This window comes from Felis catus, chromosome F1, assembly GCF_018350175.1.
Source record: "Felis catus isolate Fca126 chromosome F1, F.catus_Fca126_mat1.0, whole genome shotgun sequence".
Taxonomy (NCBI): Eukaryota; Metazoa; Chordata; class Mammalia; order Carnivora; family Felidae; genus Felis; species Felis catus.
Genome location: NC_058384.1, coordinates 1,937,742 through 1,964,575, shown reverse-complemented (window position 1 = coordinate 1,964,575; position 26,834 = coordinate 1,937,742). Strand labels below are relative to the sequence as shown.

Sequence of the window (26,834 nt, the reverse complement as noted above, 5' to 3'; positions counted from 1 at the left end):
TGGGTGGGTGGGGGCGGGGGGTGGCTCCATCCTGCAGGGAAGGGGGGAGGGGTGGGGCTCCATCCTGCAGGGGCAGGGCGTGGCCCAGGCCTCCTGAGACCCCACCCCTGCACCGCCCAGCCTCAGGCCCTGCTGGGTGTTCTAGGTGCCCAGGACACCGGGTGGGGGGGTCGAGTGGGGGCTCCTTCCCCAGCCCAGACCGTACGCCTGCCAGCTCTCCTGGGAGGGGACCCCTTGTGGGGCCAGGACAAACAGAGGTCACCTGGTTCCAGCCGCTCTGAGGACTAAAATCATTTATTGGCAACCACCTGCATGTGGGAGGGTGCGTGCAGCGCGCGCGGGGCTCAGGACGGGCAGGGGAGGGGGCGGAGGGTGGGATACACCTTTGCCAAGAGAAGACGGGGGGGGGGGGCAGGGAAGGGGTGGGGGGCCGCACTGGGAGGCGGCGGCTGACTGACGGGAGGGAGACTCAGCCCGGGGGCCACCCCCGCGGCATCAGGGCAGCTCGAGCAGCCCCACGAACTTGCGGATGTCCCGGGCCAGCAGCTCCGGCTCCTCGAGGGCAGCAAAGTGGCCCCCGCGGGGCATGTAGGAGTAGGACACGAGCCTCGGGTACTTGCCCTTCACCCACCTCTCCGGTATGTGCATCAGCTCACACGGGAAGGCGGCCAGGCCGGTGGGCACCGACACCTTGACCCTGGAAGGGACAGAGATCCCCTGAGAGGCGACGTCGCATCCTGGTCCCCTTCTGTCCCCACAGCGGGGGCTCAGGGACGGGGCGGAGGGGACAGGAGGTCAGCGCCAGGGTTGTGACCGCGCCCTCAACTCCAACCCACCCAGGGCCTTTCTGGAAGGGCTGGCCGGGCTGGGGAACAGGGCCAGGTGGGACGGGTGTCCCCTGTCCCTCCGCTGCCACCTGAGGGTCTCCGTGTGAGGTTCCAAGGGGCCCCAGAAGCAGGGGTGGCACAGCGGGCCGGCCCCGCGTTCCCTTCCTGAGCTAACTCTAGACGCGCAAGATTTCTCCCAGCACCTCCGGCCCACCCACAAATTCGTTCTCACGCTGGGCGTCTGCCCTCGGGTTCAAGGCCGGCTTGTCTTGCGGCTCCCTGCCCTGGAGGCCTCTGGACTGGGCCAGGCTTACCGATCCTGCTTGAAGAGCTGCCCCCTGTTCTCCTTGTAGAAGCGCTGGGAGGAGGTGATGGTGCCAGTTGTCCAGTAGAGCATGACGTTGGTCAGCAGGTCGTCCAGGGAGAACTTTCTGCGGAAGCAGAACCAGACGGCCGCTGAGCCCCGGGTGCACCAGAGGGCAGCCTCCGGGCCCGCCTGCTTTCCCCCCCTCAGACCTCACTGCGACTGGGGCACAGGCAGGCTCCGCCCAGGGTCACCAGCCACCGTGACCGCAGGTGACGAGGCATGCGGACCGTGCATGAGGCAGGTTCCGCTGGCCCTCACGGCCACCCGCACCCCCGACCACCCCCAGAGCGGTCCCACCTGGGCAGGAAGCAGCAGGTGAGGACAACCGAACCCAGGGGCTTTGGGCTGGTCACCACCGGGTGCCCGGAGGTGGCTGCCCACCTCTGGCCCTCGTGGACCATCCCCAGGTGGGCTCGCCCCTGCCAGGGCCTGGGCAGGACGGGGTTTCCAGGCAGCGTTTGGAGCCCCCGGATGCGCCTGGCAGTACCCACAAGCTTCCCGCCAAGTGAGTCACCCTAGGAGTCGTGGGGCCCTGTGCAGACCACCCCACCTCCCAACACACACACTCAGGCTGGGACTGCTGAGCAAGGGGACCCCACCCAGGCTGCGGGGCTCCACCCTTGGGGAGGAAAGAGCCATTTGGTCCTCTTGACCCTAGAAACCCCACATCCACTGCGCACAGACCCTCCAGCTTCCCACCCTGTCTCTTCTCATTCCCACAACGCCCTGCCAGTGCCCTCGGCCACCCAGACCCACCTGCTGGTCCGCAGACCCCAGGGGACTCCAGCTCTGGGGACAGGTCCCAACCCTCGGTGCGTCCCGATGGCCACGTGCCACCCACAGCCCCCACCCCGCCAGCCTTCCTGAGGGAACCCAAGTCCGCACAGAGCTCCCCTCGGGCCTTCCCTGCTCCATTCCAGTCCTGGGGGCTTAGGAGGTCTAAGCCTCCTTGTCGGGGGGCCCGATCCCTCCATCCGCCGCCAAGTCTCCCTCCCCTGCCCACGGTCTGCCGTGCGATGCCACCCAGGCCTGCCTTCTGCCTCCCCTCCCCTCCCCGCCCCCGCCCTCCCCCATGCCTCGGCACCACCCCCCCCCCCACGCTGCAACTCTCCATCCACACTCGCCCTTCTCACTACGTTCTGTCTTCCCAGACCTTCCTCCGTCCCCCTCCCGCAGCCAGTAAGCCAGGGGTCCCCCCAGCACCCCCCGATGCTGCCCCACCTGCCCTGATGCCAACCGCTAATTTCCCCAAGCACAGAGAGGGTCATTTCCTCCCATTGGACCCCTCCCCAGGCTCAGATGTCAGTCCCGTTCCCCAGTGGGCACCCGGCACCCAGCACGTCCGGGACAGAAGTGTGCTCTGTGCCCAGCCCCTCTTGGACACACGCGCACGTGCACACTTTGAGGCACCCCTCCTCTGCCTCCCCTGCCACCTCCCTCACACCAACCCCACGACGCCCTGGCTGTCCCCCTCCAAGGGGGAGGCCCCGCAGTGTCACTGCGCCTGCCCAGCTCTCCGCCTCCAGGGAAGCGACCTTAGTTGAACCGAAGCCAATCTGCCGAATTTACTTGTTTGTGTCGGCTCTTTGGAGGCGGTCGGCCAAGTATGTTTTTATCCTCGGCACCACGTTTTAAGGAACGTTCGATTCACCCCTGCCCTGCTCCCCACCGGTGCGGCTTGAGACAGTGACGGGGGGAGGGAGAGCATTAACATTAATATGAAAATACGAGGGATTTGGGAGAAAAGAGGCTTCTCCGGAATGATGAACACGTTCATCAGGCATCTTCGTTTCCACATTCTTAGTCTTCAGCAACAGCGGCCCGGAGTGGGAACAGAGACGAGGAAACCTCCAAATGGAGAGCGGTCAATGGGAACCGAATGGTTAGAATCAACTCTCAAACCCGGTGAACTGGGCTTTCAGCGAGGTGGCTAAGGGCTCCCGTATTCCCTCGGCTCCGGTCCCGGCTTGGAAACTACCACCACACCCGTCTCCGGCCTACCGCAGTCAGTGATCTTTCTAGAACACAGAGCTGATGGCGCCTGCCCCCTGCTCCAGGCTCTGGTGCCCCCGGGGGCCAGGCGGCAGCTACAGTGGGTGGTCAGCCTGGGGGCGGGGGGGCGGTCTGGTGGGACCCCTCACCTGGCTGCAGGTACTGTTGGGCAAGGAACAGGGCCAGCCCTGCCTAAGAGCTCCTGGTGGAGGCCCATCCCCCTGGGGTCCTCTCCAATGTGGGGTAGGGAACAGACCCCAGGATGAGGGCTGTGCATGGGTTCGTGGCCCGGCCCCTGCGTCCCTGCCCGAGGCCTCCGCCGAGCCAGCCTTTCCAGGAGCACCTGGTGTTTTCTCTTCGCCTAAATTCCCTTCTTCCACCCTGTCCGCCGGCAAACTCCTACTCATCCCTCAAAGCCCAAATCCAGTAGATTCTCCCAGTCATTTCTGCCCCACCCCTCAGACAAGGCAAAGCCTCCTTTCTCTGGACGGTCTCTCAGAGCTCCTCCGTCCACTACGGATTTGTCGACTGCGTGCCCGGCACGGCCTAGACACGGTCCCCACGCCCGAGAAGGGAGCCAGCCCCCTCTCCCTCTGCTCCCACACCGGCACGGGTTCTGGCGCTCTGCGTGCCCCCGAAGGAACGAAGACAGGGACGGATGCTGCAGAAGCCGGGTCAGGGCTGGCCGGGTAGCAGAGGCTGCAGCCTCTGAAGCTTCCCCAGTCTTTCTGAGGCAGCGTCCAGGGTTGCCTTCCCCGGGGCACACGGTCAGGTGGCCGTGATGCCAGGCTCTCCTGGGTTCAGAGCAGGGGGACCCTGGGTGATCGCTGCCCTCTGGACCCCCTGATGCCGGCGGACAGGGGTGCTATTTAGCAAATGGAGCATAGACATTCTCAAGGGCTCGACCCTGGTCTTGACCCCTCCGCGGCGAGGCCCGGAGCCAGTCGCCAGACCTCTGTCTGCTTCCTCATCCGGAGGACCTGAGGTGAGGGTCTGAGGAGCATCTGGCAGTGAGTGGAAGGTGCTGGCCGTCGGCCGGAGGGACGCTGGCTGCCGGGACGCGGGCCCATGGCTGGCGGGGCGGGGGTGGGGGGCTCACCTCTCCAGGCCCCCGTCCTCCAGCTCTTGGAACTCAGAATCGGTCCAGGTCGAAAACTTCTCCAGGATGTAGGCAGCCAGGCCCGCGGGAGAGTCGTTCAGAGCGCAGCCTGGCAAGGGGAGAGGCGGGGAGTGACACAGGCCTGGGACCTGCGAGCTGGCCGTCAGGACACGGGGTGCTGCGGGCCCCACAGGGCGGCGCCCAGGTCAGAGCACGGCTCTGCCCTAACTCTTGGGGTGCTCTGCACCCCGTCTACTTAACCCTTGGCCTTGGAATCCTGATCTGAGAAAAAGGGGGACACCCTCACGGCTTCCTGGGAGCCCACCCACTACGCGGGCAGCGCCGTGTGTTTGGGGAGGTCCACAAGCGAGATCTATATGAATGCTGTTTTTTAAAAGGTGGGGTCTCGGGGGCACCCGGTCGGCTCATTTGATGGAGTGTGCGACTCCGGATTTCAGGGTCACGAGCTGGAGCCCCTTTTGGGTGTAGAGATTACTTGCATACATAAATAGACCCGGGGCGCCTGGGTGGCTCAGCTGGTCAAGCGTCAGACTCTTGATCTTAGCCCGGGTCATGATCTCAGGGTTTGTGAGTTTGAGCCCCGCCTCAGGCTCTGTGCGAGCACCGCGGAGCCGGCTTGGGATTGGCTCTCTCTCCCTCTTTCGCTCTCTGCCCCTCCCCTCTCAAAAATAAACATTAAAATAAATGAATAAACTAACTAAAAAAAAAAAAAAAAAAAAGGTGGGGTTGGGACGCCTGGGTGGCTCAGTCGGTTAAGCGTCCGACTTGACTTCTCAGGTCGTGATCTCCTGGTTTGCGAGTTCAAGCCCCACATCAGGCTGTGTGCTGATGGTGCAGAGCCTGCTTAGGAATCTGTCTCCCCCTCTCTCTGCCCTTCCCCTGCTCACTCCCTCTCACGGTAAATAAACATTTAAAAAGAAAAGGTGGGGGGGGGGGCGCCTGGGTGGCGCAGTCGGTTAAGCGTCGGACTTCAGCCAGGTCACGATCTCGCGGTCCGTGAGTTCGAGCCCCGCGTCAGGCTCTGGGCTGATGGCTCGGAGCCTGGAGCCTGTTTCCGATTCTGTGTCTCCCTCTCTCTCTGCCCCTCCCCCGTTCATGCTCTGTCTCTCTCTGTCGCAAAAAATAAATAAACGTTGAAAAAAAAAATTTTTTAAAAAATAATAAAAATAAAAAAAAAAATAAAAAGAAAAGGTGGGGCTTTTGGTTTATACCTCTGATCAGTGAAAAGTAAGAAGCAGCCTAAACGTCCAAAACAGGGGATCCGTTACAAATGGACACGACCCCCTCCACCCCCCATGGTCCTGGGGCTGCCGGGACCCCAGGCTTCCTGCTCCATTCAGGCTCATAGAGTCCGGGGGTCAGGGGTCAAAGCCAGTGCACACGGCATCAGCTCAAGCTGTCGTCTGGGACAACTGACCTCAAATGACCTCAGCGGAGACACGCAGCCTAAGAAAGAGCTCAGGTCCCTCGCAGGCGGTGTGCATCCCTGGAGCGCGGCTTCTGGGGCGGGTGAGCCCCCCCACCCCCCGCCAGCGCCCGGCTGGATGGAAGGGGCGTGACCCCCGCCCTGGCCACCGTGTCCCGAGTGCGGGCTCACCCACGGTGTCGGGCTTGGTGCTCTGGATGTGCATGTAGCCGCTCTCCCGCAGCGGTTTGTAGAAAATCTTCTCCTTGAAGGGCAACATCAGCTCCATGTCCCTCTGGGTGAAACCGAAGAGCCTCGGGCAATGCCGAACCAGGAAGAGGGTCAGGATGCGGCCATTTAAAATGAAAGCCATGTTCAAGTGCAGGCCTTTCACATGGCTGTGAGGGCAGAGAGCGGGGCCGGTGAGGCTGGCGTCAGGGCCAGGGCCAGGGCAAGGGTCGGGGGAGGCCGGCCGGCAGGAGGAGGGAGGCGTGGGGGGGGGGGGGCGGAAATACAGAGTTTCCAGAAAGTTCTGGCTTCTCCCAGGGCTCAGGCCGCCAGAAGGGTCCACTCTGACGTTCCCCTCCTCTATCTGTCCCTCTCTGCCTGGGCACCGGGCCCAGCGTCACCAACCCCGTGTGATACCGAACGGAGAGGATCCACACCAAAGAGCTCCGGGCGCGGCTGGGTGACAGGGGACCCTCCGTGCTCTCCCCCTGGGCCCACAGACACCCCCCCGGTGGCCCCCCGCCGGCAGATCCCGCCGTCCCCGCGCACACGGCGACCTCGCGGGGGCTGTGCACACGCACACTCACCTGGGCACCATCTGGGCCATGTGGGTGCAGATCAGGGCCCCCCAGTCCCCGCCCTGAATGTAGAACTCCCGGAAGCCCAGCCGCAGCATCAGTTTGTAAAAGATCCTGGCGGTGGCCACTGAATTCAAGCCTGGTTGGGAGGGAAGGAGAACAGAGTCACAGGAAGTCACTCGTGGGACCCTCTTGGGCTCCTGTGAAATTCCTCACACCCCTCTCGCCCCCCGCTAGGGTGACAGCAGCTCACAGGAGGGGAGGAGGCGTCTCAGGCCCCAACGGTGGTGGCGAGGCCGCGGCCAGTGCCCCGCGGGGAGCGAGCCTGGCGTCCGCGTGGCAGGGAGGGACAGCGAGGGGACAGCCAAGCAGCGAGGGCGCGATGGGCTCAGGCCAGCCACCAGTGTGCTCCTGTGGGGCTCGGTCAGCCTCGCTGGCCCGGGACAGCCCGGGGCCCAGATGCGGGGAGCTCCCGAGGGCACGGGAGTCGGGGCCCCGGGGCCAGCGTCGGTCACCACCGCCCCTCGCCCACCTCAGAGCCCGAGAGGGTGTGCTGGCTCCCCGCCTGGCGGGCAGGCCTGGTCCACGCCGCCCCCCGCAGCCCCCGTACCCTTTTTGGAGGCTGCCTCCGAGAAGGCGTAGCCAGGAATGGAAGGGCAGATGACTTCGAACACGTGCTCCTCGCTCAGGCCGTGGTTCGCGGGGTCAGTCAGGAGGGGGATGATCTTATAAAACTCGTAGAAGGAGCCGGGCCAGCCGTGTACCATCAGCAGGGGCTTGGGGGTGCGGCCGGGCGGCAGCTGGGGCGGCTTCACATGGACGAAGTGGATGTCCAGCCCTGGGGAGACGAGCACAGTCAGGCCGGCGGGCATCGGAGATATTGTCTGTCTTTATTTTTTAAAGTTTATTTTCGAGAGGCAGAGACAGCGTGCGAGCCTGGGAGGGGCAGGGAGGGAGGGAGACACAGAATCCGAACCCGGTTCCAGGCTCCTAGCTGTCAGCACAGAGCCTGACGCGGGGCTCGAACTCACGGACTGCGAGATCATGACCTGAGCCCAAGTCGGATGCTTAACCGACTGAGCCACCCAGACGCCCCAAGATTTTATTTTTGTAAGTCATCTCTATGTGTCTCCCTCTCTCTGCCTCTCTCCTGCTCACACTCTTTCTTAAAATGAATAAATGAACTTAAAAAAAAAAGTTAAGGGGTGCCTGGATGTTCAAAAACCCAGAGGCGAGAGCTATTAAAGGGCTGTTCCCTTCCCGGAAACCGCCTGACCCCGGGACCACCTCGGGGTTCCCCAGGACGTCACAGCACAGAAACACCGTTAGCGCCACAAGGTGGGGTGACTCCCGGCCCTGAGTCGTCCGGACAGCGGCCTGCGGTGGCTGCACCCAGGTGCCGTCAGCCTCATCCCCGCGCTGGTGGCCTGGCCCCGGGCCCAGAGAGCCTCCGAGAGTCTTCCCCTGGCTCCCCGGCCCGGGTGGTCTCAGAGGGCCTCCCTCCTCTCCATTGCCTGCCGTCCTCGACCCTCACGCCCCGAACTTTCTGGGGTCCTCTCTGCCCCTACCCCCGGGCTCCAGCCTCTGTGCCGGCTTCCCTGTTCTGCAAGGAGGCCTGGGCCTCCCTCGGGGGGTGAGGCAGGGCCTCCAGAGACAACGGCATTGCTGATCACAGGGAGGCTGAGGTTCAGGGCCCTTGTCCCTTCGCCTCCAGCCTCTGTCCCGGCGGGCGCTGGGCCAGGACACCCCCGTCAGGCCCCTCACCACCCGCCAGGCCCGGGCCCAGCTCTGCTCCCGGGTTCTGAGCCCGCAGCCTGGGTCTGGGGTGCCTGGGGCTCTACAGACCTGCCGGGAAACAAGGAGGGCTTCCTCTTTGATTTTTAACGTCTGTCTTCATTTTTTTTTTTTTTAAGTTCATTTATTTATTTTTGAGAGATAGCACGTGTGAGCAGGGGAGAGACAGGGAGAGGGAGAGAGAGAATCCCAAGCAGGCTCTGTGTCATCAGCACAGAACCCGACTCAGGGCTCGAACCCACAAACCGTGAGATCGTGACCTAGAGTTGAACACTCAACCCACTGAGCCGCCCAGGCACCCTTTCGCTTTTAAAATTCAAACATTTAGGGGCGCTGGGGCGGCTCAGTCAGTTAAGCGTCCGCCTTCGGCTCAGGTCATGATCTTGTGGTCTGTGGGCTCGAGCCCCATGTCCGGCTCTGTGCTGACAGCTCGGAGCCTGGAGCCTGCTTCGGATTCTGGGTCTCCCTCTCTCTTTGTCCCTCCCCTGTTCGTGCTCTGTCTCTCTCTAAACTAAAATAAAAATAAAAAGCAAGAAAATAAAATTCAAATATTTAAAATTCAAAAAGGATACAAGGGAACAGTGAACAGTCAGCCTTGGCCTCGGCCCTTTCCCCGGCCACCAGTCCCCTCCCGGGGGACAGCTTCCAAGGACCGCCGTGCGCACGCCAGCACGGGCGCGAATGAGTGGGTGTTCCCTAACTTCACACTCAGATGAAAAGGTGACAATCTGAATTCGAAATAACTGCATGCCGTGCAGTGTGTTCCAAAGGAGGTAAGGTCTCCTATGAATAGGAGTGCATTCATTTTTTTTCTTTAAAAAAAAAATTTTTTTTTTAACGTTTATTTATTTTTGAGACAGAGAGAGACAGAGCATGAACGGGGGAGGGTCAGAGAGAGGGAGACACAGAATCTGAAACAGGCTCCAGGCTCTGAGCTGTCAGCACAGAGCCTGACGCAGGGCTCGAACTCACGGACGGCGAGATCATGACCTGAGCCGAAGTCGGCCACTTAACCGACTGAGCCACCCAGGCGCCCCCGAATAGGAGTGCATTTAGCAACGCGGAAGGACCCCGGGATACGTTGTCAAGTGGAAAACCACGTTCCAAAATAGAATGTACGTAGGGTTCTATTTTTGCTCAAGGCAAGTTAGGATCTGTGAGCCTTTTGTAAAAAGTCTGCACTGTCACAGCCCAGAGGAGCCTAGGGAGACATGGAAACAAAGCGTAATGGGGTGTCCGGGACGGGGTCCCAGGACAGAAATACAACATTAGGTGAAGACTGAGGAAATCTGAGCCATATCCCATTGTCTGTGGACACTGTATTGTTCAGTCTTTATTTTATTATTATTATTTTTTAATGTTTATTTATTTTTGAGAGACAGAGGGACAGAGCATGAGTGGGGAGGGGCAGAGAGAGAGGGAGATGCAGAATCCGAAGCAGGCTCCAGGCTCTGAGATGTCAGCACAGAGCCCGGCGTGGGGCTCGAACCCACAGACCGTGAGATCATGACCTGAGCCAAAGCTGGACGCCCAACCGACTGAGCCACCCAGGCGCCCCACAACCATAGAATTTAAAAAATAAAGATGTTTTTGAGGCACCTGGGGGGCTCAGTCAGTCGAGCATCTGACTTCGGCTCAGGTTATGATCTCGCGGTCCGTGAGTTCGAGCCCCACGCCGGGCTCTGTGCTGACAGCCCGGAGCCTGGAGCCTGCTTCGGATTCTGTGTCTCCCTCTCTCTCTGACCCGCCCCCCCCCAATAAATTAACATAAAAAATTTTTTAAAAAGTAAAGATGTTTTTAACACTAAGGGAATCTGAATAAAGTATGGACTGTAGTGGAGGTATTAACATATCAGTACTGGTTCATTCCTTGTAACAAATGTACCAGACTAAGGTTAACGGTAAGGGGAAACTGGGAGTGGGTACAGGGGAACTTTCCGTACCGTCCTCACTATTTTTCTGTAAATTTGAAATTGTTCCAAGGAGCGCCTGGGGGGCTCAGTCAGCTGAGTGTCTGACTCTTGATTTTGGCTCAGGTCGTGATCTCACGGTTCATGGGTTAGAGCTCCATGTCAGGCTCCCCACTGAGTGTGGAGCCTGCTTGGGATTCTCTCTCTTCCTCTCTCTCTGCCCCTCCCCTGCTTGCTCTCTCCTTCTCTCAATGTAAGTAAATAAGCATTCTAAATCAATCAATCAATTAATCAATCAATCGTACTGGGGTTAAAATAAGTGTTTCCAACAGATGAACGGAACAGAATCACAATAAACCCGGGCATATGCAGTCAGCTAAGCTTTGACAAGGGAGCCAAGAACACTCGATGGAGAGGAGACGGTCTCTTCAGTAACTGGCGCTGAGATAATTGGATGGTCACATGGAAAATAATGAGACTGGACCCCTACCTCACACCACTCACAAAGATGAAATTGAAAATGGATCAAAGACTTAAATGTAAGACCTGAAACCATAAAACTTCCAGAAGGAAACAGACACAGAGCTCTCTGACGTGGGTCTTGATGACAGTTTCTTGGAGGCTACATCCAACTAAAAGGCTTCTGCACAGCAAAGAAAACCATCAACAAAGCGAAAAGGCCATCTGGGGAACGGGAGAAACTAATTGCAGACCATACATTTGATAAGGGATTAGTATCCAATATACATAAAGAACTCCTAACGACTCAATAGTAGAAAAACAAATAACTCAATTAAAACAATGGGCAAAGGACCTGAAGAGACATTTCTCCAAAGAAGACAGACAACAACCAACAGACACATGAAAGGATGCTCACCATCACTCATCATCAGGGAAATGCAAATTAAAACCACAATGAGATACCACTTCATGCCTGTCGAATGGCCATGATCAAAAAAGGGGCACCCCTGCTCTCTCTCAAAATAAATAAATAAGCTTTTTTTTTAAAGTGCCCCTCTCCCTCACTCACAGTTTCCCTCTCTCTCTAAAAATAATGATGATGATGATAATGCACCCCCGTTCACTGCAGCGTTATTTACAGTAGTCGAGACAAGGAAGCTACCTAAGTATCCATCAGTAGATGAACAGATAATGAAGATGTGGTCTTTTTCTATAAATATAAATGGAATACTATTCAGCCTTTAAAAACGAAGAAGCCTTGGGGGCGCCTGGGTGGCTCAGAGAGTTAGTGTCTGACTCTTGATTTCAGGTTCAGGTCCTGACCTTGAGTTTCATGAGTTCGAGCCCTGAGTCAGGCTCTGTGCTGACAGCATGGAGCCTGCTTGGGATTTTCTCTCTCCCTCTCAAGCAAATAAAATAAATAAAGTTAAAAAAAAATGAGGAAGCCTTACCATTTATTTATTTTTATTTTAATTAAAAAAAAATTTTTTTAACATTTATTTATTTTTGAGACAGAGACAGAGCATGAACTTTCTCTGACGAGAAAGAGGGAGACACAGAATCCGAAACAGGCTCCAGGCTCTGAGCTGTCGGCACAGAGCCCGACGCGGGGCTCAAACCCACGGACTCTGAGATCATGACCTGAGCCGAAGTCGGACGCCCAACCGACTGAGCCACCCAGGCGCCCCGAGGAAGCCTTACCATTTATGACAACATGGGTGGACCTTGAAGGCACTGAGCTAAGTGAAACACGCCAGAGACAGAAAAAAGACAAATACCGCGTGATCTCATTTATATGTGGGATCTAAAACGAAACGAAAGCCGAAATGGTAGAAAACAGAGACCAGAGGAGGGGTGGGGGCGGGGGAGCCGGAGGGAGGGGTCAGAAGGTGCACACCCCAGGTCGAGGTGAGCCCTGGGGGGGCATCCGTCCAGCCTGGTGACGGGAGCTGGCGCCGCTGTGGGTACGTAGGGAGAGTCAGAGTAAGTCCTGAGATCTCAGCACGGGGAGAGGAGTTTGTTCTCTCCTTGTATCGTCTCTACAGGAGAAGCTGGATGTGAGCTGAAACCCCCCCCACACACCTCCTCTCCCCCCACCCAGGTGATCACTTCACGGTAGATGTCAATCAAACCATCACGCCCCACGCCTCACGCTTACCCGGTGACGGGCGTCAGTTACTTCTCAGCAGAACTGGGGGAAAATGCTTTTCCACCCAGGAAACTATTCCCTCACCCCAAATGATCTTGAGGTCACCTTGCCAAGACAGTTCTGGGCGGGAAGGGACCTCCCAGGTGATGCCGAGGGACAGCGGCATCCCACAGTGGCAGGACGCCAGGTCTCGAGCCGCAGGCAGGGAGGGCAATCGTTCTCAGGACCTTGACCGCCGGGCTGAGCGCCCTTGAGCAGTCACGGCGTCAAGGACTCCAAACCCTCACGGAGCGGCGGACCAGATTCTGAGTATCTCTGGCTTTCAAATTACTGACGTGTCTTCCTGCCTCGCTCTAAAGCGCACTGGATTTGTGGGGACTCTGCATTCTTTTTGCCCCAGTGAGGTCAGCCTGCAAATACACCCCAAGGACCAGTAACTGGATCCTAAGTTGGGTCCCCTCCGGCAGCTACAAGGCCGCTCCTGAGACACACACCCCTCTCCCGCTGGCGTCTGGGGAACGTACCTTCGATCCTGGTCTTGAAGTGAGGGTACCTGTTGAGCATCTCCACCTGCTTCCTCCAGTCAAATTCATTCCGCCAGTAGGAGAGGATCTTCTTCAGGTAGTTGGAGTTGAAGCCATAATGGAAGCGGCTGTCCTCCAAAGGTGGGGTTAAACGGGTCCCGTCGATCCTGCGGTGTAAGTCCTGGAGCGAAATGCAGGACCCCAGGGAGAGAGGGGTGGGTGGGGCAGAGCACAGAAGGTTTGTTTCCAGAAGGCGAGCACACCCGCAGCGGCCAGATACTGTGACCGGGGAGGCGAAGCCAAGTCCCTCGGGGAGGGTGAGGTCCCCCGGGTCCCCACAGGTGCCCTCGGGGTTGTCCGCTTTCTCCAGAAGGCACCTCGTTTCCCATGACCGCAGCTGTTCCCAAAGCTGTGTCCTTCACCCTCCACGTCACCCGTCACCCGTATATCTCCTCTTTGTTTTTAAGCGCATCACCGCTACACGCATCTTGAACGGACCTAGGCTGACCTCTGGCGGGGACCGGCACACTTTTTTGTAAGAGGCCAGGCACTATGAACGTTCTAGGCCCTTTCCAGCTGCAGCTGGCCCACTCTGTCCTCGCGGCGCGGACGCAGCCACAGACACGGCGCGGACCAATGCACACGGCCGTGTTCCCGTCAAACTTTATTCGCAGACACTGACGTCTGAAGGCCAGGTGATTCTCACGGGTCACGAGACATTATTCTTGTCATGTCCTCAGCCATTTTAAAGATGTAAAGGCTATTCTCAACACGGGGGCTGTATAACCCGGGGGGCAGACAGATCTGTCCCAGGGCTGTGGTTTGTGGACGCGGGTACACAGCACTGAACGGTACGCCGTAACTCGGCTGGGATAAAATGACAGACCGGGAGAGAAGGAAGGCGCGAGCCTAGCAGGCGAGGCCAGGGGACCAGCCCGGGCCCCCTCGGTGTCCTCCATAGCACCCCGGGCTCCCAGATTCCGGACGTTTCAGACTCCAAGTCTAGGAACCCACGAAAGGCGTTATCCTCAGCCTGGTTTCTCTTGGGCGCAGCCCAGTTTCTGCTCTGTACTCTTTTCCTCCTCGGAAATCTCACGACTTGGGCACTCGTGAAAGCACGTCCCCCTGTGCATCTCTCAGCTACCTTTTCTCTGCACCTTCCTTTCTCAGCCACGGGACTAGGAGCTATTGGAGGGAGGGGCCCTCTCTTCTCCGAGCACCCAGCCCGCGCCGGCACGCACACGTGCTCCGACGAGCTCAGAACGGGAGGGGACGTCCGGGTCACCCTCCTGGCCCAGTTCCCACGGCAGCACACCCCCCTGGTCACGTCCCAGCTGACTCCAGCGTGCGGGGTGGGGGCTGGGCTCTGGGGCTGACGGACCTGGGTTCAAATCCTGCTCATCCCTCGGTCACCTTGGGTAAAAAAGCTTCAATTCCTGCACCTGCAGAGGGAACGACGGTCCTGCCTCCCACGGGGACTGAATGGGGCCTCGAACAGCTGTCACAGAGCAGGCGCGTCACCAGTGCCGGCCCTGCGGCGGCCTCTCTGGACCCCAGCATCTGACGTCACCACGGCCCTGCGTCTCACTCGGGACCCCCGCCCAGGCCCTGATGACAACCTGCTCGCTTTCTCTGGCTAAACTCACCCCCAGGGTGGCAGGAGGGGGCGGAGGAGGGGAGAGCAGATGCTGTCTGTGACCCGTGATGCCCGCGCCCAGGGCCAGCTGGCACCCCCTGCCCATCACCTGGTGCTGCTGGGCTCTGGGCAGGGGAGGGAGGAACAGAGGGGCGGGTGGGCAGAGGGGGACGGGGTGGGCACGGGGCGGGCTGGGCACGTCTCTGTAGGATCTGCCCCTGGCCGGTGTGAGAACAGCGGAGGGCACCCCACTCCCAGCCTCCCGGGGAACACAGCCAGGCGTGCCCGCCCTCCCCTCGGCTCAGCCCCGCCTGGGGAAGGGGCCTCACCTTGATCTCCTCGTCTGACGTCTCCACCTTGAAAGGGCGGATGCTCTCGTCCTCTGGGGCCGTGGGCCTCGCCCCGGGGCCCCACCACCCATCTTCCAGTGGCAGTGTTTCCTCCTTGTCCCGGGAAACAAACCAGTAGACGACAAAGGCCAGCACTGAGGCGAGGAGAATTTCCAGCCACATGATTCCTGCAGGAGCGAGGAGGGCCCGTCAGTGCAGAGACCCCCCCCCCTCCCCACCCCCGGCCGAGACCCCGACCCCCACCCTCCCTCCCACCCAGCCCCCGACCGCGGGAACTTGTGAAAGAAGAGTCTGAGCACGTGGAAAAAACAGAAATCAGCAGGAAAAAGACAAGAGCTGAAATTCATCCACCGAATTGGGAAAACACCAACACAGGGTGGCCTCTCGCGGCCCTGGATGCGGGGGCTGCACTTCTGAGGCCTCTTGTTTCTCTAAGGGGCCTTCTGCTCCATGCTTCTGGAAGCTTCTCTCCACCCTCGTGTGTGTGTGTGTGTGTGTGTGTGTGTGTGTGTGTGTGTGTGTGCGCCCCCACCCCCAGGAATGCCGAGCTCCCGAGGCTCCACCCCTGGCTGTCTCTGGGAGGGGCCTGTCCCCAGGGTGCCCATCAGGGGCCGGGCACACCCGGTTGGGGCCCGGCGAGTGTTGGGGGCCCGAACACGGCCACGCGGTTCAGCTGTATTTTTTTTAAAGCAGGCTCCACGCCCCTGAGATCATGCCCTGAGCGGACCCTTAACCCACTGAGCCCCCCAGGAGCCCTCAGCTTTTTTTTTAAAACAGCTCTATCGAGGCACAATTCGCGGGCCATATAATTCGCCCACTTAGAGTGTTCGATCTGGTGATTTTTTGTGTTTGACAGACAGTGCGGCCATCACCCCAGCTTGACGCGGGGAGGCGGGGAGGCTGGGGAGGTCTCAGCCCTGCCACCAGGAGACTCAAGTGAGACCTTTCCCTTTAAGGAGGCGAGGGCACGTGGAGGGCACCGTCGGAACCATAGTGGCGGTCACTCCTAGAGAGAAGCTAGGAGAAGTCAACATCTAGCAGCAGACTTTCCCACCACCTCTCCGGAGCACTGGCAGAATCTACTAGAACTGGACATTCACAAACGCGAGGACTCCGCGATTCGCCCCGAGGCGCAGACCCAGCCCGAAGGTGCCCGTGGGTGCGCCACACCGAGCAGCTGTAGGTGGGGAGCCCCACACCTAGAAACGTCCCCGACGCCATCCGTCCACGCAGGGGTGTCCCCAACGGTCCGCACCGAACGGGCCAGACACAAAACTGCACGTCCCGCAGACCGTTCCTAAAGGAAGGCCACTGTCAGGGCCACGAGACGGCAGCGTGGAGTTTCCTCTGGTGGTGGGGCCCGGCCCGGCACTCACCGCGATGACAGTGTGCAGGGGGCACAGGCCCGTGTGTCGCCAGGGCCAGAGACACCCGAGGAGCCAGGCTCGGGCAGGTGCGGGACACAGCTCAGGGGTGCACGGGGTCACCGCCGCGGGGACACCCCGTGGGGAGCCTGGGGTGGCCGTGGTCGCGGGCCTCCCGAGCCTGCACGCCGGCCCTCGACTGCGGCCCCCCGCCCGGGTTCTGACTCTTTACTCGGCGAGATCTGAGGATTCAGAGCCTGACTCCCGCAAGGTAACGGCTCTAAACGCAGGAGGTCAAGCCGGGCAGGTGCTTCCTGTCGCCGGTAAACGGAACGTCGGCCTCGGAGTTTCACTGAAGGCCGCGTTTCTGTTTGGCTCGGGGCAAAAATACAAGCTTCAAAACCGTACGTACAACTCATTTGAGGCTTGGTCCTAAAAGCCGAAGTCAACTCTTGTAAGTTGAATGCGGTCTGGAAGGCACCAGAAGTCACTCGTTCTTTTCAGGTAAGAGATTCGGATCGGGGCCCCGGGAGGGGAAACGCAAGCTGGCTCGTGGGACCACAGGCGGGTTCGGCGGTCACCGCGTGGCTGTGACCGTGAGCCCGGCCCTTTGCAGGCACAGGAGGTGGGTCACAGCCCTGTGCCGCCGGAGCTCATGCTCTGGTAGGACAGGCAGACAGATGAACAAGTGATGACAGCCGTCTACACAGACGAGGAGAAGCGTGCAAACGCAGCAGTGGTTAAGTCGGCCACAAAGGCTGCACGGACGAGGCGGGAGCGGAGCAGAGGTTTGAAGGATAAACAGGAATTTACGAGGCCGAGAGACAGTGCGCCGTGTAAGCAAGGAGCCTCTAGGATCTACATCCGGGTTCGGCGCAGGTGTGGACACTTGGGACCTCCGGGGCGCACTCTTTCCATTTCTACCTGCACCAGCGAGACGGGTCTCTACCTTGCCTCCTGTGTACGCGGTTCCTTTTCCATGAGGAAGCCCGGAGTTTTAACTCAGAAATCGGGTTTGCCATTCGGATGGCCCTCCTGTAAATTACAAACCAAGACTCCGGAGCGAGGCGAGGACGGGCACTCGGGGAGGGGAGCACGGCATGGTTGTGTGACAAAAAGGGGGCGTGGGCAAGTTCCTCAAAACTCGGCACCCTAACCCCGGCCGCTCCGCAAACGCGCCCGCGGGTTGAGACACGGGGTGGCTGAGCCTGGCGGCTAAATTCGCCCCTTCCTTCCTCGAGATGGAATCGAATAGAGGGAATCGTTGTTGTTGTTGTTGTTGTTGTTGGCAAAGCTCAGCTAAACACTGCATTTCCTGGTGCTCCCTGCAGCTTAGCAGCGAACTGAGGATTTAAAGGAGCGATTAGGTGCTGACAAAGAGCTGTAGGTGCATTTGGGGCAGAGCCCCCCCCTCCTCCCCGCTTGTGGCCCAGACAGTACCTCCGTGTGAATTAGGAAAAGACCCCATTCTTCAAAACGCTGCCAGAAAATTAACCTAATCTGCTGCTTTTGTCATAGGATGCCTCATCGCCATCTGCCAGAAAGCACTTGTACGTAAGATCTACATACATCTAGAGGATGACGTGCGTGGCAGCCTCTAAGATTGTGCAGTGCACAACGTGCACAACGGTGCATGGGTCCTGCCTGTGTGTGGGAGACTGGAAAGAGCCTGCACTCGGCTGGGAAGCACGTGCCTTTTGCCCTTCCCCCTTCACGCTTCCTGGGACATAGGTGTGATGCCTGGACTCTGGTAGCCATTTTGGGCCATGAGGTTTTCTTGAGGAAAGAGGTCAGCACCAGGACAATGACGGAAAATGGGTTCCTGCTAACCGCGGGACTACTTACTCCTAAACTTCCTCTGTGTGACAGGGAAACACATTTCTACGTTGTTTAAGCCACTGCTGCTTTGAGTTTTCTATTATATAAACCTTAACATCATCCTCACTAACTGAAAAAAGTCAGGGGGGGAAATAATATATCCAGTTCCCTGTGGACAAACTCTCAACAACAAATGCTCAGCCTTCAAAGTTGTCCTTTCGGTTCTTACAGATTTTATTTTTAAGTAACCAACGTGGGGCTCGACCTCACAACCCTGGGATCCAGAGTTGCAGGCTCCACCCACTGAGCCCCCCAGGCGCCCCTCAGGCTGCTTCTCTAAGTGAGAATCAACTTCCTGACAGGTGTCAGAATGCAAAACACCAGCGGCCTCTGCCCGACACCCCCCCCCAGCCCTGGGGGCAGGGAGGGGGGCCTCTCTCTGCGGAACATTGACCTCTGTTTACATACAATGTGGCCTCCCTGTTCTCTCGGTAGAAGGGTAAGACTGGCCACAACCCGAGGGTCCACCAGCTGGGGATGAAATGCGCTGTGACTGAGTCACAGAACGAATCTGTGCCCCTTCGGCAGAGTGATTATTTTATGGTTGTTTTTTATTTTATTTTATTTTTTAAAGGGGAAAGACCAGAAGAAGGGTGACGGCCTTCCTGCGGCCCCACTTCCACAGTGCGTCAGACGCCCTCTCCGCACAAGACCAATTGAGCAGCTGTGGCTGGGATCCTGCTGGGTGACTTTCTAGCGGCCAAGGACCCGTCGTGGGGGTAAAAAGGACGATCTGGAAACCCACAGGCCTCCGGAAACCAGTGGGTCAACAACGAAGCTGGCTGGGGCGCCAGAGAGCCTGTGTCCGAACGGGGCCACCCTTTCCGCGAACGTGGCTCCCGCCGTCACCCCTGCACAGACAGACAGGTGCGTGTTTCCCACCAAGACTCCAGCAGCCCCCTGCCGCCTCCCCTGCTCGTGAGCATCTCAACATCCCCTCCTCGCGCGTCTGCGGTCGCACCGTGACCTTATGCCCCTGAATTTGTCTCCTTCGGGGTTCCCTCGCTGTCGCGGGCACTACCCACCCCCCGAATGGCAAGCCAAGAGCCCAGGCGACGTCTTTGAAACCCCCTCCTTCGTCCCACCCCCGTGGATCCAATCAATCGGCAAGTTCCAAAGTCGATCTCAATCCACCTGCACGGCCACCTCCCCTGGAGCAGAGCAAAGGTCCTGTCCGGTCCCCTCACACGTGCTCTGCCTCCCTGTCCCCGCCCCCAGCATGCCCTGCGGCCAGAGTGACTTTCTGCAGATACAAACCTGACCTTGCACATCCCTGGTGTAAACCCTGGGACAGCTTCCGGCTGTCCTTGCAACAGCGAGAGGCTGGCTAACCCTTCAGGACCTGTGCTCTCTGACCCGCCCACCCCTCCCCTCCTCGCCCTCCTGCGGTGCGGGAGCACCCTCTCCCCTCAGCTCCTGAACCCCTGCTCATCCTCCAGACTTCAAATCCAGCGTCCCTCCTCCCGGCAGCCTCCCGTGACCTAGTTCAGCTCTGTGCGCCTCCCACCCCTAGCTCGAGTCACGGTCACATCTGTTCAAGGTCCTGCGGCAGTATTGCCCCCACCCTCCCACCGCACCCCGGAAGTAAGCTCCCCGAGAGTAGAGGCCATGTCTTCTCTGGCTCCCCGCTGGTCCCCGGCACCTGGCACGTATTGGATGCTCAGAAAATCTCTGCTGAGTGAATGAATTTAAAAATTCTTCGAGGGGCGCCTGGGGTGGCTCAGTGGCTTGAGCATCTCAGCTCTCATCTCAGCTCAGGTCACGATCTTGCGGTTCGTGAGTTCGATCCCCGCGTCCTCTGTGCTGACGGCGCAGGGGCTGCTTGGGATTCTCTGTCTCCCTCTCTCTCTGCCTCTCCCCTGGCCACACATCCGCACCTGCCCGCGCTCTCTCTCAAAATAAATAAACATCAAAAAATAAATCAAAATTAAAAATTTTTCACTGACAATGTTGAAAATTTCCAGAGCTCGTGCCCAGAAAGATGGCTGAATTCTCCTTGAGGAGTTATATATATCATCTACTTCTTAGACTATTCTGAGACACGGGCCGTGGGATGCAGGGAGAAGGCTGAGTAGGTGGGAGGTGGTGTTCTGGCAAATTCCCCCTGAAGGAAGACTGGAGAGCCAGGGTGCCCGGTGGCCTGCAGATATCAGGATTTGGGATCCAGAAGACGAGGCTCAGACTCTGGACCTTGCTGAACACTAGTGGGGAGTCCTGCCAGCCCGTCCTCAGAGACCACCCCCCCCCACCCCCCGGTCCCCCGGCCTCACACCCAGGCAGGTGCGAGAACCCTCAGACCAGCTAAGCCCAGCTCTGAGGGCACCTGTACGGGCCGGGGTGGGGGCCGGGCATCCCGGGCTCTTCTTCGAGAAAAGAGGCCGGGAGGGCCCAGCTCTGTGCACAGGAGGCCTCCGCCCTCTGCCCTGCTTCCTGAGGGTTTCCTGCCAGTGACTCAGACTCACATGAGAGCGAGGGCCTCGGCTCCTTCTGGGGGAGGTCTGTCTGGACGGCACACTGCGGGGCAGAGCGAGAACGGGGGAGGCGAGCCAGACAGAAAGTGGGGCGCAGGGGTGTGCGTGCCTCCCCGGGCCCCGCGCCGCCCTCCCCACACCTCTCTGGAGGAAGGCAAAGGAACATCCAGCGGAAAGGGAATAGCAGATGGTTTCCCTTCGGAGCCAGGGCGGGCCTGCCAAGGCGGCGGAGCAGGGAGCCTCCCGCCCTCCTGCCGCCAACGCACGGCTCCCAGGGGCTCCCCGACGCCATCCCTGCGACGCCATCCCTGCTCGCTGTTGGGTCTGGTGGCAGCTGGCCCAGACAGAGCGGGAAAGCCTGGGGAGGGGGGGAGGGGGAGGGAGGGGGGGAAGAGGAGAGAGAGGAGGGGGAGAGGACGTCCGGACTGCGCCCCCTGTGCCCCCACAGCCTTTTCCCTGGAACCCCAGTGGCCAGACGAGGATGGGGACTCAAGATGGGCAAGGCGGGATGGGCCCTGCACCCCTGCCCGTGACAAGGGCCTTGTTTACCTCCTCCAGGCCGGGAGCCAAGCCCTGGGAGAAAGAACAGCCCAGAGCCAAGCCCCTAGGGAAGGGAAAATGCAGTTTGCAGGCAACCAAAGCAGAATGATAGAGAAGTAAAAACAGGGGGGAGGGGGTGGGGGGTGGTGCAGGCTTCCTGGTGGGGGGGGCCCTGCTCTGGGCCACAGTGAAGGGACATCCAGCTGCCTTGGAGGGGACGCTCCGGGGTGGACCCCTCGCCCCCCAACCCGACTCTCCAATTGCGCCTGCGTGGACAGACAGACAGACAGGACTTGTGTTGCTGGTGTTACAGGGGCGTCCAGGGAGCCAGGGGTCAGCCGGCCGGTGTTTAGGCACCAACCTCTGGCCTCCAATTGTGCTCCTGCCACTCGCCAGCCATGTGACTTCAGGCTGGTGGCCCCACTTGTCCAGACCTTGCTGAGCTGGGGATTCAAGGAGTTACCTCGGTCAAGGGGTGGTGCCCCCACACGGGCACTCGCTAAAAAAGGGTTTTTTTTAATATTTATTTTTGAGAGAGAGAGTGCCAGCAGGGGAGGGGCAGAGGGAGAAGGAGACACAGCATCCGAAGCAGGCTCCGGGCTCCGAGCTGTCAGCACGGAGCCTGACGCGGGGCTCGAACCCACGAGCCATGAGATCATGACCTGAGCCGAAGTCGGACGCCCAACCGACTGAGCCCCCCGGGCGCCCTGGGCATTCACTTTTGCACTTAAATCCCGAGAACGCGACAGGTGGGCAAGAGGGGCAGAGGAGGCCGAGGGAACCTTCCCTGAAGACATGTGCTGCTGGGACCACGACAGGAAGCTTGGTGGTCTCTGTAGAGGAAAGGGCAGGCGGGACCCGGGGAACGTGAGCCCCAAAGCCCAGGGTGGCGGAAGGCAGAAAGCGAGGGGCGCCCAGCACCTGCCGCAGGGGCCTCGGTGGGAGGAGGGAGGCCACCCGGCTGGGCTAGAGGCCCCCGGCACCTCTGGGGGGGGACTCGGCCGGCCCGAGTCGAGCCCTCCCCAGGCTCGTCTACACAGCCTTTCACGCAGGCCTGAAGCTGAACGATGCAAGGAGGGGCTTGGGGGCTCGCGCCCAGGGAGAGTCACTTGAGACCCTGTTCTGTCTCCTGGCTCAGTTTTCCATCGGTTTTAAGTGACACGAGAAGGAGCCCGAGCGAACCACAGCTCGCCGCCTCGAGGAAAGCGCTGTGCTCCGTGGGGTTTCGGCACTTGGCATCTCTGAGCAGAGAAAAGACTCCGGTTCCCGAGGATAAAGGTAGCGGGCCAGGTGGCGCCCGGCCGAGCACCCCGGATCTCCTTCCCTCGCTCTGCCGCCCTCGCCCCCCAGCTCAGCCAGCCCTCGACCAATGTGCTCCGGGCTCAGGACGCCTCCTCAGGGCTGTGTAACCGGAGAGCGCCGCTGGCTGGGCCCTGGCTGAGGAACCTAAGCCGCCTTCCCGTCTGGACGGCAGCGAAAGGGCCTCTGTGCTTCCCGTAGGGCGGCCCCTCGGGCCCGGGGTCCGGTGTCCGGGAATGTTCTGGGCCTGGGGTTAGTTTGCTTGCGGCAAAGTCTGGGCAGCAAAAAGGAATAAAAGTCGCAGAAGCCAAAAACGACGTCTGGAACTCCATCGAAGGTCCTGGTGGACAGAACAGCCCTGCCTCCGTGGGAGGGCGGGGACTGGAGCCGGGTGAGGGGGACGAGGTCACCCTCCCGCACCTGGTGGCGGGGCCCGTCAGCTCCTGCGGGGACAATGCGGCCTAGCAAGCAGGTCCTCCCACGGGCAAAAAAACCCTGGAAAGCCGGAAAGTACATCTGTTTGCCCCCCTGACCCCCCAAAAACCTGGTAAGAGACTCAGACTTCCCCGAGCTGTGCTGGTCACAGGCCGGACTGATCCTGGCCCCGGAACCAAAGCACTTCTCTTACTTTCCAGAAGGCCCCGTCTGTCCAGTCCCGAGAAGAAGGGGAACACACGGGAGGATCACCACTCAGTGAGGCCAAGGGCGCCCGTCCCCTAGGGAAAAGCCAAGTCCCCCGGTTTCCTGCGCCCTCCAGGGCTCCGGGGGCAGGACACAGCCGGCTGAAGGCCGCCCGTGGGCCCCTGGTGGGGACGGTCCATCTGGGCACCACGGCCTTCTGCGAGGAGGCGGGGAGAAGCCCTGGGAGGGAAGGCTCTTCGAACACCCACTAACCCCGACAAGTGAGGGCTGGTTCCTTCTGTCTTAAAGAGACTCACAAAAACGAAGCTCGGGCGAAGCTGTTCTCTTGAGCCCACCGGCTCAGAAGCCCCAAGAAGACCCCTGAACACAGTTTACCCGGCCTCCCCAAAGGCAGCAGAAACCCCTGTTCCTGACCTGACCTCCTGTTCCTCCTATGGAATCTTCTGGAACATCTCTGAGCTCCTCAGACAGAAGAGCCCTTTTGTTCCCGAAATGCAAGCACCTCCAGTGAGGCCTCAGAGGTGGAGGCTTAGCTGCAGCGGGACCGTGTCCCCAGCCGCCGGACACGGACGATGGGGGGGCCACTTCAGGTCTGTGAGCCCCGCTGGGGGGAGGGGCCTCGGCCAGGCCTTCAGGAGTCAAGGAACGATGAACTAGGACCTCCCTTGGCAAGGTAAACACACCTCAGCGAAAGCAAAAACACCAGTTTGAACTTGGCTGGCTCAGCTGTGTTACGTTATGTAAGCAGGGATGGGATTGCGAGGTCCTCTCCCGGGCACCAGGGAGGATTTCCTGGAGCACCAACCACTCCTCCCTCCTCAGGGCAGCGGGTGGCTGGGTGCTCTGGGGGATCTGTGCGGAGGGAGGCCTTCTCCCTGCTGCACCCCACCTTGTCCCCATGGCACCCGGGAGCGTCTGCTCCTAAAGGGCCAGGCCCAGGCCAAGAACACCCACCGGCAGTCCCCCGCTGTCCCCAGGAGGCCCGCCGGGCTGGGCAGTGACCCTTCTGCGTCGATCCGAAGTCCCTGCCCTCTGTCCCAGGGCTTGCCCCGCACCCTGGGGCCGGAGCCCTCACTGTCCTTGAAGCTGCCCTCAGCGGGCCTGGCACGGGCTTCAAGCCCACCCTGGCCCCATCTGAACCGACCGCACCCCGCCTACAAATTTCCTTCCCTGAAGATCAGTTTGGACTTAACCACACAGTCACCACCCGCTGGAGCCACGAGGAGCCTTGCAGATAGATTGGCCCGGCCTCCTGCGTCCCCGGACCAGGCCTGGGCCGGGGACGTCTCAGCCCGGCCAGTGCATGACCCCGCTCTTCTCTCCACACCAGTTCTCTGTCCACATCGCTGCGTTCCCTCCAATCACTAGTGACGGGCTCTAGGGCCCTTGCAGAGGTGGGTTTTGAGCATGAGATCCAGGGCCCCCCCCCCCCCCGAACCAACACGCACCTGCTCTTTCTTCACACCCAGCCCCGGGTGGGTATCTTCTGGGCTCCTCCCTCGGCGGTGGCAACCCGCTCATGCTTAGATCTCCCTTGTTCATTTATTTTTAAGATTTTATTTGTAAGTAACCTCCACACCCAACTTGGGGCTCAAACTCACAGCCCCGAGATCAACACTCACACGCTCTACGGACTGAGCCGGCTGGGCGCCCCCGGCCCTCGCTTCTCCCCTAAGCCCAGCTCTGTGTCATCCGCTCAAGGGTGGAGAAGTGGGGCCCGGGCCTGGGCCGGGAGCCCGGGAGGGAAGTCAAAGCTGTCGGGTGAGCGATTACCAAGCCTGTGCAAGCTGGGCTCTCGGATCAACGGCAGGGGCTCCCTGCGAACTCCAGCTGATGCCCGGACGTGAGCGGGAGGCTCCTGGGGGAGGTGCTCTGCTTCCTGCAATGGCCAGTGCTCCTTCTCGAAAGGCCCCCCTGCCCAAGGGCATCCGGCCACTTCCGGCAGGCACCCCGCTCCCCAAAGCCGGTCTGGCCAGAGTGCCTAAGGCACAGGGGACCGCGCGGGTCGGAGCAGACGGTGTCGAGGTTCACCTCGGCCGCCCTGCTGAGCAGTTACTGGCCGTGGAGCTCCTCCCGTTCCTGGCACTGGGGGGTCGGGGAGAGGCAGCATAGGTTCAGAAGTTTGAGTCCTCTGGCTCTCAAGCTGGTTCAGTTTATGCAAGAGGTCATTCACACCAAAGGACACTGCTGGCAGCCAGGCCCGCCCGCACGCAGCAAACAGAGTCTGTTTGCTCATCCATGCCAGGACTGCTCCTGCCACGGGGCCTCTGCTCCTGCTCTTCCCTCAGCCTGGTGCACTGTCACCCCCGACGGCAACCGGCCACTCCCAACTCCTCGGGGTCATCCGACCACCATCTCTCAGACGAGGCATCCCTTTTATCGGACACCCCCCTTCCCTCTTCCGGGGCTCTACACCCGACGGCACACGTACTCTACATTTTACAAGTTTATTTTATTGTCCACCTCTCCCCAGCAAACCTGGGAGCCCAGTGAGTCCACGTTCCCTGCTGAGCCCCCCGCCCAGGGCAGAAGGCGCCCCTGAGCACAGCCCACGCTTCCTCAGGGAAACAAGAGTGTCCTCACATGGCCCTCCGAGTGCGGACGTTTGGGAAAAATGCTGAACAATCCCAGAACTTCTTCCTAAGCCAGGCCCAGTGGGGCTCTGCCCTCCAGCCCCTACTCGCTCAGGCAACAACCTCCAGCCATCGGGGCAGAGGCCAGTGTTACTTTCTGGAGCCCCCGAGGCCTCCTGAGAACGGTTGCTCTCGGCGATGCCGCGGAGGGGCACAGAAACAGCGTTTGCCAGTGTCCTCAGCAATTTCCCACCAGAGCTCACAAATCCGAGCAAAGGCGCTGAAGGGACAGCAGGGACCCCGAATGCACAGGCCTCCCCGCCCCCCAGCCGGGGTGCTGCCCGGGCAGGGAGAGGGAAGTCTAGAAAGGGGGAGGGGTGTCTGCCCACGCGGGCGCAGGGCACATCCAGGCTTTGCGGACCCCGAGGCTTATGGGGTGGGGGGTGGGGGCGGGAGGGAGCAGGTGGAGAAAAAAGTCAAACTGGGCCTGACCACTGCTAGAGCCGCTGCCCCCACGATCCCGCCTCGCCTAGGCTTCAGAAAGGGGCGGGTGCAACTCAGGGCCACACGGCGAACTGGGACCCAGGCCCGGGTCCCCTCAGGTGGCTGTAGGCACCCCTTTCCCCCCGGGGGCGGGGGCGGCAGACAGCGAAGGCAAGAAAGCGCCTTCCAAACTCAAGATCCGAGCAGGGTTTAGGGGTCCAGAGACAAACACGTGCTTTTCACCGCGGGGCGCGACGCACCCTGTTAGCAGAACTCTCGGGGAGAGAGTGCGGGGCGGGGGGGGGGGGGAGCGCCGCCGCGCCCCTTCAGCCCCGGGGGCACGGAGGGGGCAGGCATGGGCGTGCCAGGCCCTCCGTAGGGTGCAGATGCGGGTCGCCGAAGCGAGAGTAAGTCACACTGCCCCCCCCCCCCGAGCCCGTCCCCCGCGGAACCGCGCCCCCACACCCACTCTTCCCCCCGGGACCGCGCCCCGACACCCGTCCCCCCAGCGCGCGCCCCCAGTCACCCCCCGACGCGTCCGCCCCCAGCCCGCGCCCCTTACGGTCGTCGGCTCCAGGCCCCAGGCTCCGGCGCGCTCGCTGGGACTGTGGCTCCGCCGCTCCCGGCGCCCCCGCGCTGATCCCGCCCAGGCTCGGCCCCGAGGGGCGGTCGGGGGCGGGGCCCACGGCCTGGGGACGACTCGGCAGGGTTACCCGAGCGACCCGGGAAGGGCGCGTCACCTG

The 26,834-nt window shown here is 60.5% G+C and overlaps 1 protein-coding gene across 2 annotated transcripts; it reads right to left on the bottom strand.

The window, feature by feature from the left end:
* Positions 1 to 278: 278 nt before the first annotated feature.
* EPHX1 (epoxide hydrolase 1) lies at positions 279 to 26,807 on the bottom strand. 2 transcript variants are annotated; one of them, XM_023247923.2, is made up of 9 exons: positions 26,654 to 26,807; positions 14,821 to 15,008; positions 12,856 to 13,036; positions 7,128 to 7,355; positions 6,527 to 6,656; positions 5,904 to 6,109; positions 4,286 to 4,394; positions 1,142 to 1,258; positions 279 to 697 (listed from the first exon to the last, which is right to left on the bottom strand). In XM_023247923.2, exons 2-9 carry the CDS (start codon positions 15,001 to 15,003, stop codon positions 496 to 498), a joined length of 1,356 nt encoding a protein of 451 aa, XP_023103691.1. In that variant the 5' UTR covers positions 15,004 to 15,008; positions 26,654 to 26,807; the 3' UTR covers positions 279 to 495. The 2 variants fall into 2 exon arrangements, with proteins under 2 accessions (XP_023103691.1, XP_019677010.1); XM_019821451.3 differs by lacking the exon at positions 26,654 to 26,807 and adding an exon at positions 24,809 to 25,806.
* Between the last annotated feature and the right edge of the window lie 27 nt (positions 26,808 to 26,834).

What these genes read in the sequence shown, in the direction of transcription:
- EPHX1 (XM_023247923.2), bottom strand. Translation starts at nt 15,003, where the DNA reads ATGTGGCTGGAAATTCTCCTCGCCTCAGTGCTGGCCTTTGTCGTCTAC. An exon ending in CGTCAGACGAGGAGATCAAG is followed by an intron (nt 13,037 to 14,820) that starts GTGAGGCCCCTT and finishes ATTTCGCTCCAG; the next exon opens with GACTTACACCGCAGGATCGA. An exon ending in GAGGACGGGGGCCTGGAGAG is followed by an intron (nt 1,259 to 4,285) that starts GTGAGCCCCCCA and finishes CTGCTTCCGCAG; the next exon opens with AAAGTTCTCCCTGGACGACC.